At 36.6% G+C, this 16408-nt stretch overlaps 3 protein-coding genes across 4 annotated transcripts; 2 read left to right on the top strand and 1 right to left on the bottom strand.

Moving 5' to 3' along the window:
• Positions 1–434: 434 nt before the first annotated feature.
• Positions 435–3259, bottom strand: LOC147546175 (glucan endo-1,3-beta-glucosidase-like). Of its 2 annotated transcripts, none has more exons than XR_015223774.1 (3): positions 1511–3242; positions 826–1255; positions 435–702 (listed from the first exon to the last, which is right to left on the bottom strand). XR_015223774.1 is itself a non-coding variant. In XM_086636603.1 (3 exons), exons 1-3 carry the CDS (start codon positions 2936–2938, stop codon positions 674–676), a joined length of 1368 nt encoding a protein of 455 aa, XP_086492729.1. In that variant the 5' UTR covers positions 2939–3259; the 3' UTR covers positions 435–673. The 2 variants fall into 2 exon arrangements, 1 of the variants encoding a protein (XP_086492729.1); XM_086636603.1 differs by having other exon boundaries at positions 826–1114; positions 1889–3259.
• Positions 3260–6068: 2809 nt separating this feature from the next.
• On the top strand, positions 6069–8361 carry LOC147546174 (Pentatricopeptide repeat (PPR-like) superfamily protein). Its single transcript, XM_086636604.1, has one exon. The coding sequence runs from the start codon at positions 6194–6196 to the stop codon at positions 7916–7918; it is 1725 nt and encodes a 574-aa protein (XP_086492730.1). The 5' UTR covers positions 6069–6193; the 3' UTR covers positions 7919–8361.
• A 649-nt stretch (positions 8362–9010) lies between these two features.
• Positions 9011–14976, top strand: LOC147546173 (transcription factor MYB3R-3-like). The gene is made up of 9 exons (XM_086636602.1): positions 9011–9337; positions 9768–9952; positions 10371–10422; positions 10566–10623; positions 11087–11181; positions 11274–11377; positions 12877–13005; positions 13219–14282; positions 14548–14976. The coding sequence occupies exons 2-8, from the start codon at positions 9795–9797 to the stop codon at positions 14270–14272; spliced, it is 1650 nt and encodes a 549-aa protein (XP_086492728.1). The 5' UTR covers positions 9011–9337; positions 9768–9794; the 3' UTR covers positions 14273–14282; positions 14548–14976.
• Positions 14977–16408: the final 1432 nt, after the last annotated feature.

Raw genomic sequence — 16408 nt, 5'->3', positions numbered from 1 at the left:
ACTGTTATTCAAGTTAATTCCATGCGATAATGATTATCTTTGATTAGTGTGATGGACAAATAACTCGTACAACTTAGGATAGAGTCGAGAAGACCTTGAGTTTTTATATTAAGGTTTGGACGAAATACTTTGACGAGTTGAGTTTGAGTAAATTAATCCATTTGAAATTTTCAATGATTGTTTGGGACATTGGGGGAGGAAAATCATCACATAAGGAGGGCGTTATAAGAACACCAAGAAATACCTTCCTCTAATCATGTTGTGAGCCTCCTTACAATTGGTCACATAGTGAACTAATCCTTACAAGTCTTTACTTCAATCTTTTCAATGAGATTCAACTTTGCATTTTATTGTTTTAAATTGGTATGAAGTGAGAAGATTAAATTGGGATGTAGTTGAAAAACCAAAGGAAATACAACCAAAAACACACAATAGAAGAATAAACAAAGTTGAGTAAAATCAAATTGTGTATATGTTGCCACTTTGATATGTGGCTCATTGATTAAACAAAAGTACACATAAGGAAGCCTTGTCAAAGAATAGGCTTTCACCCATCATATCATTAATCAAATTAGAGAGAAAAGAAAGTCTTAAATATAATTAATTAGTAACATGGGAGGTTAACCCCAAACCCATCTCTCTTCTAATATAAAAATTCTTCATCACCATCCATTTACGACACGTATCTACATGTATCATGGCCTGCAATGACAACAACGACAGAAAAAATTAATAATATACTTTATACTAAAAAAATAGACATTTAAACCAGAACTACAACCCGTATTCACAAGAAAAAGAAATATGATATAGAGACGGACTTACTGGGATCGACAGAGGTGAGGATGGCAGTGTGACTGAAGTCACAGTTGAAGGGATGGCGACCAGAAGCTTGATAATAAGCATTCATGGCATAAGAAGCATGAGACCTAATAGTATTTGGACTAAAACAGGCACCACCTGCCTGTATAACTTTGCAATCAACCGTTCCCTGGCTGCACACATATTCGATATTGGATTGTAAAGCTGCATCGGTTGCGGTTGGACTTGGCACGCACCATTGCTTACCCCCTGCTGGCACACTAGGGGCAGGCCTCCCTGGTGATTTTCCACCCTATATCATGTTATCAAAATTAAAACAAAATTCAAGAAAATGATAAAATTAAATGAAGCATCACTGGAAAAGGTAACGTCTTCTCCTGTTAAATTTTGCCTCCCAAGTCCCACCTGTGTTAAGATTGATTTATAAACAAAACTCCAGAAATCCCTGGAGGTCTCAGGTTCGAATCCCAGAGAAGGTGGAATCTTTGGTTATTTGATTTGAGATTATTAGGGTGTAAATAATGTAGTTGGGCTTTAGGCCATTGTCATATTGGGCTATAGGCCCGGTCTTGTTTCAGTTTGAGTGGGCAGTTATTGAGCGTATCACATCTTTGATGTATCAATGCCAAATGTAACGACATACGTAGATCGTAGTCAAATTCCAAAAAAAAAAAAAAAAAAAACACACCCTCTCAAGGCAGCATCACAAAGTCACAGTAGAAACTATCGTCCAACCTTCTAAACTACTAGCTATATTCTTTGGTAATGGCATTTTAGCACCATCACGGCTTTAAAATGTCTCAAAAATACTCGTGATCTTAGAAGGCGCATGCCACCCGCCTAACGTGAGATTGCTTTACAACGTCAAAATAAGTACAATATATCTAATAATATTAACACATCGACGTAACTAAATCTAATGATATCAATATATTAACATAAGTAGATCTAGTGGTAGACAAACAGAATCTAAAATCCTATGATTTTACCAATTGCCCTAAAAAAAACACCCCTATCCGCCAAAACGAATCAAAACAAAGTTCAAGGGTTTAAAGTAAGGATTTACCTGTCCACCTTTCAAGATCCCACCAATGTTGTAAACAGGAGTTTTATCGGGTCGAAAAAGACCCCAATTCCGCTCCACAGTTGGACCCGGTTTAAGATTCTCATTAAACAAAGAGAAAATATAAGTCTCAAACTTCTTTCCAGGCAATAATGGAGTTCCAACACCAGAAGTAACATGCTTCACTAAATTCCCATTAAATGAAATAGCATTAGCAATATTAACATAAGGTTGATTCGGGTCACCAATTGAAGGCCAACCCGTTTCAGCTATAACAATATCCACATCACCGTACCCTAATTTCTTCATTGCGGTATAAACAGCGTCAATTTGAGCATCAAACATATTTGTATACGTTTTCCCAGTTGCTTTATCGTGTTTACCTCTGTTAGGTTTAAACAGGGCGTAATTTTCATCTCTTGGTGAGTATCCGAAATACGGGTACGGGTTAATCATAAATGGGGATTTGGTATCACGAAGGAACTGGAGCATCGGGGCGAATATAGCCCGGTCATAACCGCGTCTGAATCGGCCAGTACTCGGTGGATCGGATGAAGATAGGATGCCGAGTGAGTGAGGAGTAGAAACTTGAATGTCATTAATACCAGCGAGTCGAAGAGCTGAATGAAGTGATTTCATAGCTGGAACAAGATGAGCGATGAGATTTTTATCAGCAGTAGCCATGATTTCATTACCCATGGCGATTCGGTTTATTCGGGTCTGTGGGTGGAAAGGAGAGATATTAGCGGCGACCCAGTTACGAGCGGCGGGCAGTTTAGCAAGTGCTGGAATTTCACCATTACCGACGGTGACAGTAACAGCTATGCCGGAGTTAGCAAAAGCTCTAAGCATATCTGGGTTGGTGTCGAAGATTTTGATTCGGTCGATGGTAGTTTGAGATTTGAGAAAAGCTGCGACGTCGGCCGGAGGTGGGAGATCGTTGCCGAGAGTGCCATAGTTAACACCTATTGAGTAAACAGAGGAGGTAAATGTCTGAGAGAGAAGAATCACAAGGAAGAAGGGAATAGGTGATAACTTGGCGCCGGTGGCCATGGTTAAGTTCTAGAGAGAGAAAGAGAGAGAGGATCGGTCGGTGTTGTTGTAGGTAGAAGAATGGTATTTATTGAGAAAGGGAAACGAAGAGATTTGAGAATAGAGAGAGAGAGAGAGAGAAAGATGGGGGTTGGATGAGCGAAAGAAGTGGGAAAGTGGATTATGAGTTGGGTGGAGATAAAGATGAAGACATAATTTTGGAACAAAAAAGAACAACAACAAATTTAGGAACCTTTTTGTATGTATCGACTAGAATTACTCGTGAGTTTGTGCTTTAAAAAAGGGGTGAGTTGTAAGCCAAAGAAAAAAAGGGAAAGTGTCTATTCGTCGACTATTTTGACCAAAAATATAGCCGTGGTGGTACCTAAATTTTGAATTGGCGTTGGAAACACGGTATCACGTGACACGTTTTGGTGTGGATATTGATGATAAAGTTCACTTACTTGTAATGTGAGTGAACAAAACTAGGTGGTCGTAATGATGTTGAACCTCGATCCTTGTGTAAATATAACGTCCACCCACTGCACAAGTGAGTGACAATTGTGTTTATTGGCGGTAAGGAAACGCGTAGTTCCCGCAACTTCCGTTGTACCACTTGTTAGCTGTCAGATAAGTCAAAAGCTAACGTCTATATGTTTCTATTTGTTAGTTTTGTTTATGCAATTTTTATAAGGGTAATTTCCCCAATTTTGTGACCAACTTCCTGCCTAATTCCTTACTTTAGCAATAATTTTCGTATGACCTTCTTTTTCTGTTATCTTTAATTCCGTTACTCTCTCTCCTCTATCTCATTTTTTCTCTCTGCCACATCATTTCAGCACGCCACATCATCATCTCCACCGACAGAGTCGCCGGCGACCTTCAATTTTTTTCTCTCTTTTCTGTCTCTCTCTAAAAAAATAACTTTTTTTTATTTAAATTCTCTCTCTCTAAACTCCGGCAAAGGGGATTTCCCTTCGCTGGAGGGTTGTTCATCACACCACCGAATTTTAGAGAGAGAAACAAAAAAAAATCTATCTAGTAGACACATCACCGTCGCCGATTTTTATTCAGCTACCCAAACCTTCCCCCAATTACTCCTTTATTTGAGAATTATTTGGGGGAAATATTTCTTTCTACTACTAGTTATAATTATAGAGAGAGAGAGAAAGAGAAAGTGGGGAGGGAGTAGAACTGTGTAAAATCACTTTTAGATGGATGTGAAAGAGAAATTTATGGTGTGTTTGGATGGCGGACTCATGAATCCGTGGATTCATGAGTACTTGGGATTCATGATTCTATGGATTCATGAATCCAAGTAATATTTTTTGACTTGTTTGGTGACTAAGAATCCTATGATTTATTATTATTTGAGTATTTTTAAACGTCTTTAGAAAAAATATGATTTTTGAAAAAAATAATGATTTTGAAAAAAAATAATGATTTTGTAGAAGGAAATATTTTTTTGTTGATTTTAAGTTTGAAATTTAGGTTCATTAATCCAAAATCCTAGCAAATCCTAGGGGGTAGGGTGAGATTTTGGTCCAATACAAATTTTGGAATTAGGAATCCTTAGGATTCAAGAGTCCTAGGATTCTTGGTAGCCAAACAGACCAAGGATTCATGATTCCTACCAAATCTCACTTTTGATAGGAATCCTACTTAGGAATCCTGCAACCAAACACACCATTAGTTGTTTTTGAACTTGGGTTTCATCTGGTTTTGGATTTAGGGTTATTGTTCTTCATTATGGGTGGTAGTGAGATTAGTAGGGTAACAATGTTGATGAGATCATTTTTATCTATGATGTTGTTGTTGTTGCCATTAAGTTGTTCGGGTCGAATTGGTATTTCAAGACAGAAGCTTGAAGTTCAGAAACACTTGAATCAGTTGAATATTAAGACCATCAAGGTTCCATTTTTCTTCTCTCTTTAATTCTTTTGTTAATTTTTTTTAATTCTCTCATCTCTCTCTCTCTTTAAACTCCGGCGAAGGGGGTTTCCCTTCGGAGGAGGGCTGTTCATGACGAACAGACCCTGATCTGGCCGCCGAAACTTCTTAAAATTTTTTTTTTAGAGAGAGAGAAAAAAAATTGAAGGTTAAAGATAACGGAAAAGGGGGCCATACGAAAATTATTGTTAAAATAGGGACTAGACAGGAAGCTGGTCACAAAGTTGGGAACCATTTAAAAAATAACCCTTTTTAAAATTTTCGTGAAACATCAACCTTTCAAAATGTTTAACGGATAGTGGAGCTCAAACTATATGTTCGCATGTGTGAATAGATAAAAAAAAAAATAGTAAAATACATGTGAATAGAGGGAAGTATAATTGTTTCACTTGTGTACTTCTGTCTCAAGTTTTATTTAGGAAAATATTAGGGGTCCGATTAACAAATAGCACTCATGCATTAAAGCAAATGTACGATAGAGACTTAAGGTGAGACTTTTATTTACATCCTTGTATCATTGTTGTTTAGTTAAAATGTAAATCGAGACTATTACGGAGATATTTTTATACTTTTAAAATTGTTGTTATTGTTCTACACTGGTTAAAGGGACGTCTGAAGCTTGGGAGTTGGGACTATAGGGGCCGACTCAAGTTTTATTATTATCCCGTTCAATGGGGTGGATTTATAGAAGTTTCACAAAAGAAAAATTGGCTAGTGGGTGGTAGGCCAAAGTAAAAATATGGCGGAGTTAACGCCTAGACTTAATCAAAATTAGGATATAAGTCATTTTTCGAATTTTGTATTTTTTTTATACAAATACACGAATTTTTCTTATACAATTAAACGAATTCATCATTAATGTGTTAATCGTTTAGTGAATGTATATATATGTGTAGCAGTGTAGGTTCATGTTTGTTGCTTGAAATAAAACAATAAAAGAAGTGTGGTTGTTTACCTCCTGTTTACCACATACGATAAAAGTACCATGTCAAACGGTTTGGTTGGTGAACCCTAAAATATGAATTTTGTAGATTTTGTGTTAGTAGGAGAGATAGCCTGATAGGTAATGAAAAAGTCCTAAATTTGACTCCTAAAAAAGATTCTTTAGGGGGCCAAACAATTGGTCATTTTTGATGTGTTGGTCATTTTTGGGATCTAAAGTGGAATTAACCTTAAAACCAAATGTACTAAAATCACACTATTGCTGTAGAATTTCATAAGTATAAAAACACTATTGCTGTACGAGACTACTGAGTTTTGGGTTCATAGTTATATGAAACCAGAACGTGAACTGAGTAAAGAGAGAAGGAATGTGAAGAATCCATAATGTCAACCTACCAAGCTTCAACTTTGATTCAGAAAATGTTGAAAATCCCACCTCTGAAAGCACTTTCCCTCTTCAATTCTTCCACCCAAGAAGGCTTTAAACACACACAAGAATCCACAGCTGTTCTTCTCCACATTCTAATCTCCTCAAACATGGTGGCAGAAACTCAATCTCTCTTTCTACAGTTACTCTCTGGTAAATTATCTTCTTCATCATTCACCCCTTCATCTCTTTTCCAATACATAACTCAACAATTCCCTTTTGATTCTAACCCTCCCAATTCTTTTCTTCTTCTTCCTCTGTATGAATCAATCATCAATGCCCATATCCAATCTCAAATGCCTGATGAGTCCCTCTTTTATTTTCACCAAATGATCAATAGGGGCGTTATACCAAGATCAAACCTTTTCAATAATCTTCTAACTCTTCTTCTAAAGTTCAGTTTATTTGAAAAAGCTTGGTGGGTATTTCATGAAACAAAAGGTAAGATTGAATTAGATAGTTATAGTTTCGGAATAATGGTGAAGGGTTGTTGTGATTTTGGTGATTTGAAAAAGGGATTTGAGATTTTATCTCAATTTGAAGAAATGGGGTTTTCTCCAAATGTTGTTTTATATACTACTTTAATTGATGGGTGTTGTAAAAATGGAAATATTGAAGAAGCTAAAAGATTGTTCTTCAATATGGGGAAGTTGGGTTTAGTGGCTAATGAGTTCACTTATACAGCTCTGATTAATGGGTATTTCAAAAAGGGACTTAAAAATGATGGATTCAAGCTTTATGAGGAGATGAAACTCAAAGGCATTGTTAGAAACATTTATACTTATAATTCTATGATTAATCAGTATTGTAAAGATGGTGATATGAGTAAAGCCTTCATCCTGTTTGATGAAATGCTTGAGAGAGAAGTTGTGTACAACGTCGTAACATATAATTCATTAATTAGCGGATTATGTGGAGTTAAGAAACCATTTGAGGCAGAAAAATTGGTTAGTAAGATGAGGAAAACTGGTTTGAATCCAAATTCAATCACTTATAACACTCTAATTGATGGGTTTTGTAAAGTTGGGAAATTCGATAAAGCTTCAAGTTTACTTGATGAGATGAAAGTTAGAGGTCTATATGTGTCTTTAGTTACTTATAATGTTCTAATTTCAGGGTTTTGTAGAGCTGGGAATTTAGTTGAAGCTGCAAATCTTGTTAAGGAAATGGAACAAAGAGGAATATCTCCTTCAAAGGTAACATATACTGTTCTTATAGATGCATTTGTTAAATCAAACAACATTGAAAAAGCGTTTGAAGTTAAATCGAAAATGGAGAGTTCCGGTTTAGAATCTGATGTTTATACTTTTGGTGTTTTGATACATGGGTTGTGTATGATGGGTAACATGAGAGATGCAATGAAATTGTTTAATTCAATGAGCGAGATGAATTTGAAGCCAAATGATGTGATTTATAATACAATTATTTATGGGTATTGCAAACAAGGGAGTTCTTTTAGGGCATTTAGATTGATTAAGGAAATGGTGGAGAATGGAATGGTTCCTAATATGGCTAGTTATGGTTTAACCATTGGTGTTCTTTGCAAAGATGGTAAGTTGCAAGAAGCTGAGTTATTGGTTAATGAGATGGTTGGGTTTGGGTTAGAGCCACCTGAATCAATTTATAATTCTGTATCGAAAGCCAAACATGAAGACCATGAGGTTGAACAAGTGAAGGAGTAGAGAGAGAAGAGGTTTGTTGTTGTTGGGTGTGCTCGTTTCTCTCTTGTAGAACGATACTGAATTTTTTGAGCAAACAGTTGTTAACATGAGATTCATCAGTTCAGATCTCTATCTCAATGCGTATGGGACGGTAGACGCTCTGTAGCATTTGGTTATGCTTGTTCGCTGCCCAGGACCAAGACCCTAATGGTTCCCGTCACCACCAAGCCGCACAAAGGATCTCCTATTGAGCTACATATGAAGAGAAGCTTATGTATATACTCGGAACACATTTAGAAATTAAGATTACACAGTTTCGCAACATGTCATGATCATAATACTATTACATAATGTAGTCAATTTCTTTGAGAAGTTTATTTTGAACAATACTTAAAGGCGTTTACTGATAGTGAATTTGGATGTAGGGGTTGTGGAGGATTTCTAAGGCCAAGTAACTTTTTAAACACTTGTAGGGATATTATGTGAGACCGATCTCGTTTTTCGTAACTGATTTTCGTCGTCTGAATTCAAACTTCTGTCTGGATCAACTACTTCCCAACCTCAGACGCATACATCGTATAAAAGTAAACATCGTGAAGTCTAACTTGAGTTAATTCAAGTCTCTACGTCTAGGTTGGGAAGAAATACCTACACGGATACACCGCCTCAATCCACCCACTTAAGAGAACGGGTCTACAATTTGAGGTGGTATGAGGAGGAATCTGTGATGGATTAGCGGGTTAATTACTTTGTTAGTGGGTTATCGTAATTGTCAACATCTTCATGTTTTAACTAATACTCACTATTTTAGAGCTGCTATGGTACCACATCCTATGGCAATGGTGGTAATAAAACCAAATCTCAACCGTTGATATCCGGTTGGTTTTTATTCTTTTCTTGTAAACTACTCTTTAGGTAAAACTGACCGTTTCCATCTCCACATCATTAACATCCTAAAACAATCTCAACCGTCCAAAATCTCCCAAGTCGAATGTTTCAAGCCTTTAGATATCAGATTAGTTGAAACATCAATTTCAAAGGGCCCCACTAGATATATTAATCAGATATAATCCAACGGTTATAAAAGAACCTGGATCTATCATCTTCCCTAATAAGATGCTCGACGTTTAACCCGGGGTAGGGCAGAGTCAGAGAAGTTCAGAGTGCCGTTTGAGGTTCAAACTTTTCATTTTTGATTTTTAACGCCCTTAATAAACGCCGTCAAATTCCGTTATAAGAAAAGCTTAAAGAAAACAAATCAAAGGTTGAAATGTGAAGAAGGCAAGTTAACGGAAGCAAACGATAACGTCGTTGGATCTGAGTTGTTAATAATTAATTCATTTTTATTCTCTCCTTCCCCTTCAACAGACACCACTTTCTCTCTCTAAAAAAAAAAATCTTCCTTGCCGGATGAACTTCTTCACTTCGTTTTCTCTTCAGGTATAGAGATTACGTTAATTGTTGTTTAATTGGCCTAAATCTCGTTTTCTTAATCTTTGTTTTATCACTGTGTTTTGTTTATCAAATTCAATTGAATAGATTGTTTTGCCCCAGTTTCATGAAATTTTAGGTTGTATTCTCTAATTTTTCAAGTTTTCAAGTCAAAACTAGAGAATTTCGTGTTTAAATCTTATCTTCAGTTTTATTTTATTCTGTTATGTGGTTAATGGTTTGATCTGATTTTGAGATTCTAAGATCTATGATCTATATTAAGGTTTAGATAAGAAAGTATTGGAGGTTGTTGCTAGGGTTTTTGGGGATTTAGACTGGTTTAGTAGTTCTAGTTTTGTGGGTTTGTTGAATTTGTATATGTAGTTCTGTACTAGTTTTTGAGATTTTGAAGTGGTCTAATGGAATTTATATTTCTCAGCATGCTGGAATTTGGAGATAATTATAGATGGAGGAGATGGATGAGGTAAAAATGGAGCTTTGCCTTGAGAACAAACAATCAGCTGCAACATCAAGCTCTTCTGTTTCAGAGGGTAGTTGTAGCGTCGCGTTGAAGTCGCCTGGAATTTGCAGCACCACTGCTACTTCCCCAGCCCAATCTCAAAAGTACTAGTAGTCAGATTTATTACATTTTAATTAGCTAAATGTACTGATATGGAATATTAGATTCTGGGTAAACTTGGTAAGGGATTTGGGTATCTTATATTTGTTGATTTTTGAAATTATTTGGTACAGTTTTATCCATTTATATAAAGCTACGACCCATTGAGAAGAACATGGGATTAACTTGAGACAATTAATATAGTTTGAATATGGGTAACGTTAGTAGGATTAATGTTAGAGCTAAAAACAGGTTCTTAATACTTTAGTAAGTTCTTAGAGTGAGAACGTTCGGCTTCTGTAGTTTTGTCTACACATGCTAATTTTGAAAAACGGAACATGCCAACAGTTATCTTTATAGTTGGGGAGTTGTGTAATTGTACTAAATTTGTGACGATTTTTTGTCTTCTTAACTTTATTTTAGGAAAACTACTGGTCCTATCAGGCGAGCGAAAGGAGGTTGGACTCCACAGGAAGTGAGTAGTTTTATATCAAAGCATGTAGTTTTGTCGACGATAGCCAGTTGTCATCATTAATTTCGTCGTCCCTTACACTTCATTGGTCCTTCAGTAGTCTATGTGGTCTCTTTAACACTTGGTTTACTCTTGAACTTGTACAGGATGAAACGTTAAGAACTGCTGTTGAACTATTTAAGGGAAAGAGTTGGAAGAAGATAGGTCAGGATCTTTTCTTTGATTTCCCTAGTATTTTTCTTTGTTAGTTTGGTTGTTTTAGCAATTAAAAGCACATAGTTTCTAGTAGATCTGCTGTTGCTTTTTGCACTTGTTGAATATTCTTTTGCTTGTCGCTTGGCATATCTCGCGTTTTAACACGACATCTTTTTCTCTACCATTGATCTTTCATGAGCCTATTTAGTACTTTTACCCCAATAAATTCTCACCCAATACTGAAGTTCAATAAACTGGTAATGGATGATATTTAACCACTGCCTATTACTTACTCTAATCCATCTTGAAGGTTTAGAGCACAACACTTTTCAAGTGGTATGATGACTTTACTATCTTCAATCACAACTTTATGTATCCGTCAAGGAAGGGTACCATTTAATTGCTGTCCGTTTTTTCTTGATTCTTTTAGGACATTAGGGTGGTCTTATGATCTAATTTATTGTAAATGCAGCTGAAATTTTCCCTGATAGGTCGGAAGTGCAATGTCTGCATAGATGGCAGAAGGTTCTTAATCCAGACCTCGTTAAGGGACCATGGTCCCAGGAGGTATGATGCCAAAGTTTTTGGTTGGTTTTAATGTTTACATGTAGTTTTATTCAAATCTAGATGTCTTAGTTAGTTGCTGATTTTGTTTACAGGAGGATGATAGAATTGTTGAGTTGGTGTCAAGGTATGGACCAACTAAATGGTCTGTAATTGCTAAATCCTTGCCAGGTCGCATAGGAAAGCAGTGCCGGGAAAGGTAATTAACATAAGATGATATAGTCTAATAAAGTATGCTAATTTAGTTTCTTCTATAGAATGTATTTGCTTTTACATTTCAAAATTGGCTTTGCTGCTGCACGTAGATCTTTAACATGGCTTATCCATATAGAGTATATGATTACCTTAGATTCTCACGAGTCATAATGCTCAATTAGTTAACTGTACATTTCATTTTTCTCTTGCTCTATTAAGAAGGTCTGAACAATGAATACTCTGTCAGTCTGTCTCCCGTTTAGATGGTAAGAGGTAGAATTACGGTCATTACATATTAAACTTTCTTAACGTGTATGAAGCCGTTGTACAAAGTGTATTAACAACATCGATTTTAATAATAACGAATAGAATGCACAAAAATGTAAATTTTGTAATTGTTATTAAAACAACCACCTAAATATTCTCGTAATGTTCTGGATGAAACCATGAGACTGTTCTCAGATGGCGGAATATATTTTAGATTCATTTTCTAGGTACATAGAGTTTATTACAGAGACATCACACATGCTTGTAGTTTGTATGCATTGAAAAGACTCTCCCCCTCCATTTCCACTCGTTCAACTGTAGTGTCTAAACCTCACCCATTAGCCTTTTTTTTTTTTTTTTTTTTTTTTTTTATCATAACCACTTCATCGTGTTCTCTCTCTCTCTGGCTTCATCCTTCCCCAATGATGATGTGGGTGAGATTATTATTATAGACCTGCCTAGACCATTTTATGGGTTCGATGCACCCATGTTGGACTCTTGAGGTGGTACCAGACAAGACGATTTCCAGGTTGTTAATTTGGTCCACGGAGCACACTTCAAAGGAGAAAAACACCACACGAGAAGAGATAATGTAAACAAAATCAGTCTAAAGCTACCATATTAGGCTAGCTATTTTATTCAGTTTATTTACTTGCTTTTTGTATGTTTTCTTACTATACCAGTAATAATGAAGTTTTTCTAGACTGATTTTGTTTTCTTTTCCAGCACGACTTTTTAAAATTATTTCACTTGATAAGAGTCCAACTAAGATTTTATATTTTAGCTAGCTCTTTATGCCATGTTGTAAGTATCTCTTTATGTATTTAGTTCTATTCAACCCATATGACATCCATACAGCTGGTTTCTTATACGCTGTATTTATTCCTTCCTTCATATTACTGCCTTATTTAGTGAAAAAAAAACAATATATTCTACAAGCCCAAGGGAAATTTTTTAATGCTTTTATAGTTAAGAATATGGTATAGCTGGATGTTAGAATCATCTTTAGAGCATTCAGCTGCACTTTGTTGGCGATAATTGTTTCATGGGCAGACTTCGAACGAAGAAACTGACTTAGTGGTGTCACCTGCTGGCGTGTACATATATCGTTTGACATCTTGAATTCTATCCAGCTTGGAATTTTCAACTAATTCACTCAAAATAGTTTCTGTTGTTTATTCTGTATTGATTTTGTTGCCTTGTAGTTCCTCTTCACAATAGTTTGAATTTTTTCAGGTGGCATAATCATTTAAACCCCATGATAAAAAAAGATGCTTGGACCCCCGAGGAGGAACTAGCAGTGATGAATGCCCACCGGGTATATGGGAATAAATGGGCTGAGATTGCTAGAGTCTTGCCTGGCAGGTAGTGTTCACTGTTCAATGTGCTGAGATTCTCAGAATAGTAGTTACCGATTTTTTTAATCTAAACAGAAGAATTTAAGGTGACATTAAACACTTAGGATAAACTAGAATTAAGCATGGAATTGTACATGTTTTGGTACATGTACATCTACATGTACGAATCTAGTATTTTTTTTTTTTAATAATGTTAACAGTCAATCTTTTGTACATCCAGGACAGACAACTCAATTAAGAATCACTGGAATAGTTCTTTGAAGAAAAAGTTAAATTTCTATTTAGCTACTGGAGAACTTCCACCTGTCCCGAAACCTGCTGAAAGTGTTGCCAAAGACATTTCGAGACAAAAAATCACAGGAAAGTTTTCTGCCTGTTCGAATAAATTAACTACCCAAACTTCGGAAACTGAAGATTTGTGTAAAGTTGAAGAAGACTGCAAAGATAAATTAAGATCAACTACTCCACACTTTCTAGCTAAAGATGATTCAGCAGGTGTTCAAGTAGTTGGCCTCACAAATCCAAATAATGTTAAGGGGAAAACAAATACGTCAACACTAGATGTAGATAGCAATTCTTATTCAACACCGAAGTCAGCGAAAAGTAAAATTGGGGAAATTGATCCAGTTGATGGAACTATTAGACAGACTGAGGTTGCAAAATTTGGTTCTTTATACTATGAACCGCCACAGTTAGAGAATTACGGTATTCCTTTGGATCCCAATATTGTAAAGACATGTTGCTTCAGGCAGAAGACTTATAGCTCAAGTTCTGATATGTCAGCTAACAGTTACTTCACTCCCGTTTCTACTAAGGGTAGTATCGAGAGTGGGCAAACCCCAGAATCTATACTGAAGAATGCTGCTAAGACCTTCCCAAATACTCCGTCCATATTTAGAAAAAGAAAAAGGGAAGCTTTTTGTTCACCGTTGCCCCCAGCAGGAAGAGAGCAAACAGATAGAGTAGAACCTAAGCTCAGTTTATGCACTCCTGAAGTAAACGAAAAACCTGCAAATAACCAAGAACATTCTGAAGCTACAACTTCAAGTTTGTTCAAGACTGCTGATTGTCATAGTAACGGAGGAACGGGCCAGCCTTCTCCTCCATATCGGTTAAGGTTGAAACGAACTTCTCTTTTCAAGTCAGTCGGAAAGCAACTTGATTTCACGTTAGACGAACAAAACTTCGACAGAACCACATCAATGAATTTGGTCAAGGGGAATCCTCGTATTAAAGATGATTGCACGCAAACGGTAAAGATGGGCGTGACCTGATTTATAAAATGTGAGTATATTTACAAATATAATTTTGTATGGACTTCTGCTTCTGTGTTTTATAGACGTTTCTTCGCTTGCACTATATTCTCTTCACCAGTTCTTTTACTCAGTTTCTTCTCTTCCTTTCAACTACCCAGACTAAAAATTGGTATTAGTTTGATCTGTTATGTTGTGAACAATGGGTAATCTCTTTCGACGAGAATTCTGTCAGAGTCATGTTTGTGTCTAAATTTCTAACAATTATACTTCTGTTCTCCTCTGTGTTTATGTAGTGGATAGAGTTGATGCAAATATTGAAGCTGAAGGCTAAAGATGTTTCCTCCATGACTATAGGTCCAAGTTTCGAGGAGGAACTGCACGAAAAATGTTTATCTACGAAGATTATTTATCACCACGGCACATACAATATCACCGACACCAGGTAGCAGAAGATCTGAAATTCTTTTTGTGATGAAACATACTTCATGTCATCATACAATGATACATTCATAGAACAAGGACACGATAAAAATCCGACGCTCCAAAATATTTATGATTGTTGGTTGGGTTGTTAAAACTTCTTAAAAGTCCCTCACTGAGAGGAGGGAGAATAAAAGCTTGAGATAATTATATCAATAGACAACAAAATCACAAAGTACGATTCCTGTTTATTTTCTTCTTACCTGAAACTGCCATATATATATATATATATTCTTGGCTCAGTTGATGTTTCTGATTCCATTTGATTGTTCATTCTTCATCTTTTGTGAAGAATTGGTTAAAAATGAAATGGGAAGTGTTAAGGGCACACAATGGTTGTACCAAGTAAACACAGCGATATAGGCACCACCAAAACTAGACTTTTCCAAGTCGCAGAAAACATCACGTCTGAATATCACAGAAGAAGAAAAAAAAGAGACCAGAGGAACTGGTGACCGGCCTATTTGTTTCTCATCTGCAGAATCACCACCATCAACTACTCTACTGTTTGTCCGTTGCAGCACGGCAGTACCATTGTTGTCACCACCGTTACCACCATTTCGTGTTCGTTTCGACTTAATGCGATTGTGTTCAGACAGGGTATAAACCCTGTTAGCCTATACAACTTCCCACATAAAGAAACACAAGTTGCCCAACCATAGACACTTTTGGACCACAAAAATAGTGTCCGCAAGTGTTTTGATATTCCAGATGGTACGAATCATGTTGGGCTGGTGTAATCTTTAACTGGGCATGGCGAGAAGACAGGTCCACTATTAAGAGGCCAACTATTGCTTATAAATGTGAAATTTGAATTTCTTCAAGAGAACATATGCAATTTGAATTTTTAAAGGGTCGACGTTTTAGGGAAATAAGAAAAAAATCCGGAGAATAAAATATCAAAAGGCGGAAAACAAAACATCTCCTCCCAAACACACCCTATATTTTATGTCGCCTGTATAGTCACCGACCTACAAAACTCGCCGGAGTCTCATATTCTCTCTCTTCTCCCTCTTTTCTCTTTCTCTTCTCCCTCTTTTCTCTTTCTCTTCTCTTTCTCTATCTCAGGTGAAGGGGCGCAAAGGGGCTCATCCCTTTCGCAGGAAATAGACAAAAGAGAGAGGAAAGAGAGATGAGATAGAGAAAAGAGAGAGAGAGACAGAGAGAGAGAGAGAGAGAAAGAGAGAGGAAAGATAAGAGAAGAATATGTGTCGCCAGAGATGGTGGAAGTGCCGGAATTTGTAATGGAAGTCGTTGGAGTTGATGGTCATGGACGAAACTACAGCTAGGTCTGAGGGGGCCATGGCCCCCCTCGACCTAGCCTTGGTGACTTAATGTACAACCATAATCATAAGGATTACAGTATTAGTACAAATAATAGGTTAGAACCAGCAACAAAGTGTTGAAGCCTTTTTGGTTGGATTGCGTGGTTATGATCTAATAAGTGACTCGGGGTCAACCCCTTGAGACAACATATATTTTAAATTTTAAACTTAGTTTTAAGACTTCTCTGTTTCTTTTCGAATTTGACCCCCCTTGATCTTTAGTTCTAATTCCGTCCTTGTTGATGGTGGTAGACTGGTAGTGGGCAAGGAAGAAGAGGGAAGAAGCTGAAAATTATAAGGGTTTGGGTGTTTGGAGGAAACAAAAAGTTCAAAATTACTTTTGTTTCCG

Source organism: Eschscholzia californica, unplaced genomic scaffold (assembly GCF_041429995.1).
Source record: "Eschscholzia californica isolate CP2 unplaced genomic scaffold, dmEscCali1.0.p SCAF_4, whole genome shotgun sequence".
Classification (NCBI taxonomy): Eukaryota; Viridiplantae; Streptophyta; class Magnoliopsida; order Ranunculales; family Papaveraceae; genus Eschscholzia; species Eschscholzia californica.
Note: the sequence above shows the minus strand (reverse complement) of the source record. Positions and strands in the feature narration are given on the sequence as shown.

Excerpts from the sequence above, each read along its gene's own strand:
- LOC147546175 (XM_086636603.1), bottom strand. The coding sequence starts at position 2,938 with ATGGCCACCGGCGCCAAGTTATCACCTATTCCCTTCTTCCTTGTGATT. Across the intron at positions 1,115-1,888 it reads GGATCTTGAAAGGTGGACAG|GGTGGAAAATCACCAGGGAG; the intron begins GTAAATCCTTAC and ends AACATGATATAG. Across the intron at positions 703-825 it reads CCTCACCTCTGTCGATCCCA|GCCATGATACATGTAGATAC; the intron begins GTAAGTCCGTCT and ends TTGTCATTGCAG.
- LOC147546174 (XM_086636604.1), top strand. The coding sequence starts at position 6,194 with ATGTCAACCTACCAAGCTTCAACTTTGATTCAGAAAATGTTGAAAATC.
- LOC147546173 (XM_086636602.1), top strand. The coding sequence starts at position 9,795 with ATGGAGGAGATGGATGAGGTAAAAATGGAGCTTTGCCTTGAGAACAAA. Across the intron at positions 9,953-10,370 it reads TCCCCAGCCCAATCTCAAAA|GAAAACTACTGGTCCTATCA; the intron begins GTACTAGTAGTC and ends ACTTTATTTTAG. Across the intron at positions 10,624-11,086 it reads AAAGAGTTGGAAGAAGATAG|CTGAAATTTTCCCTGATAGG; the intron begins GTCAGGATCTTT and ends TTGTAAATGCAG.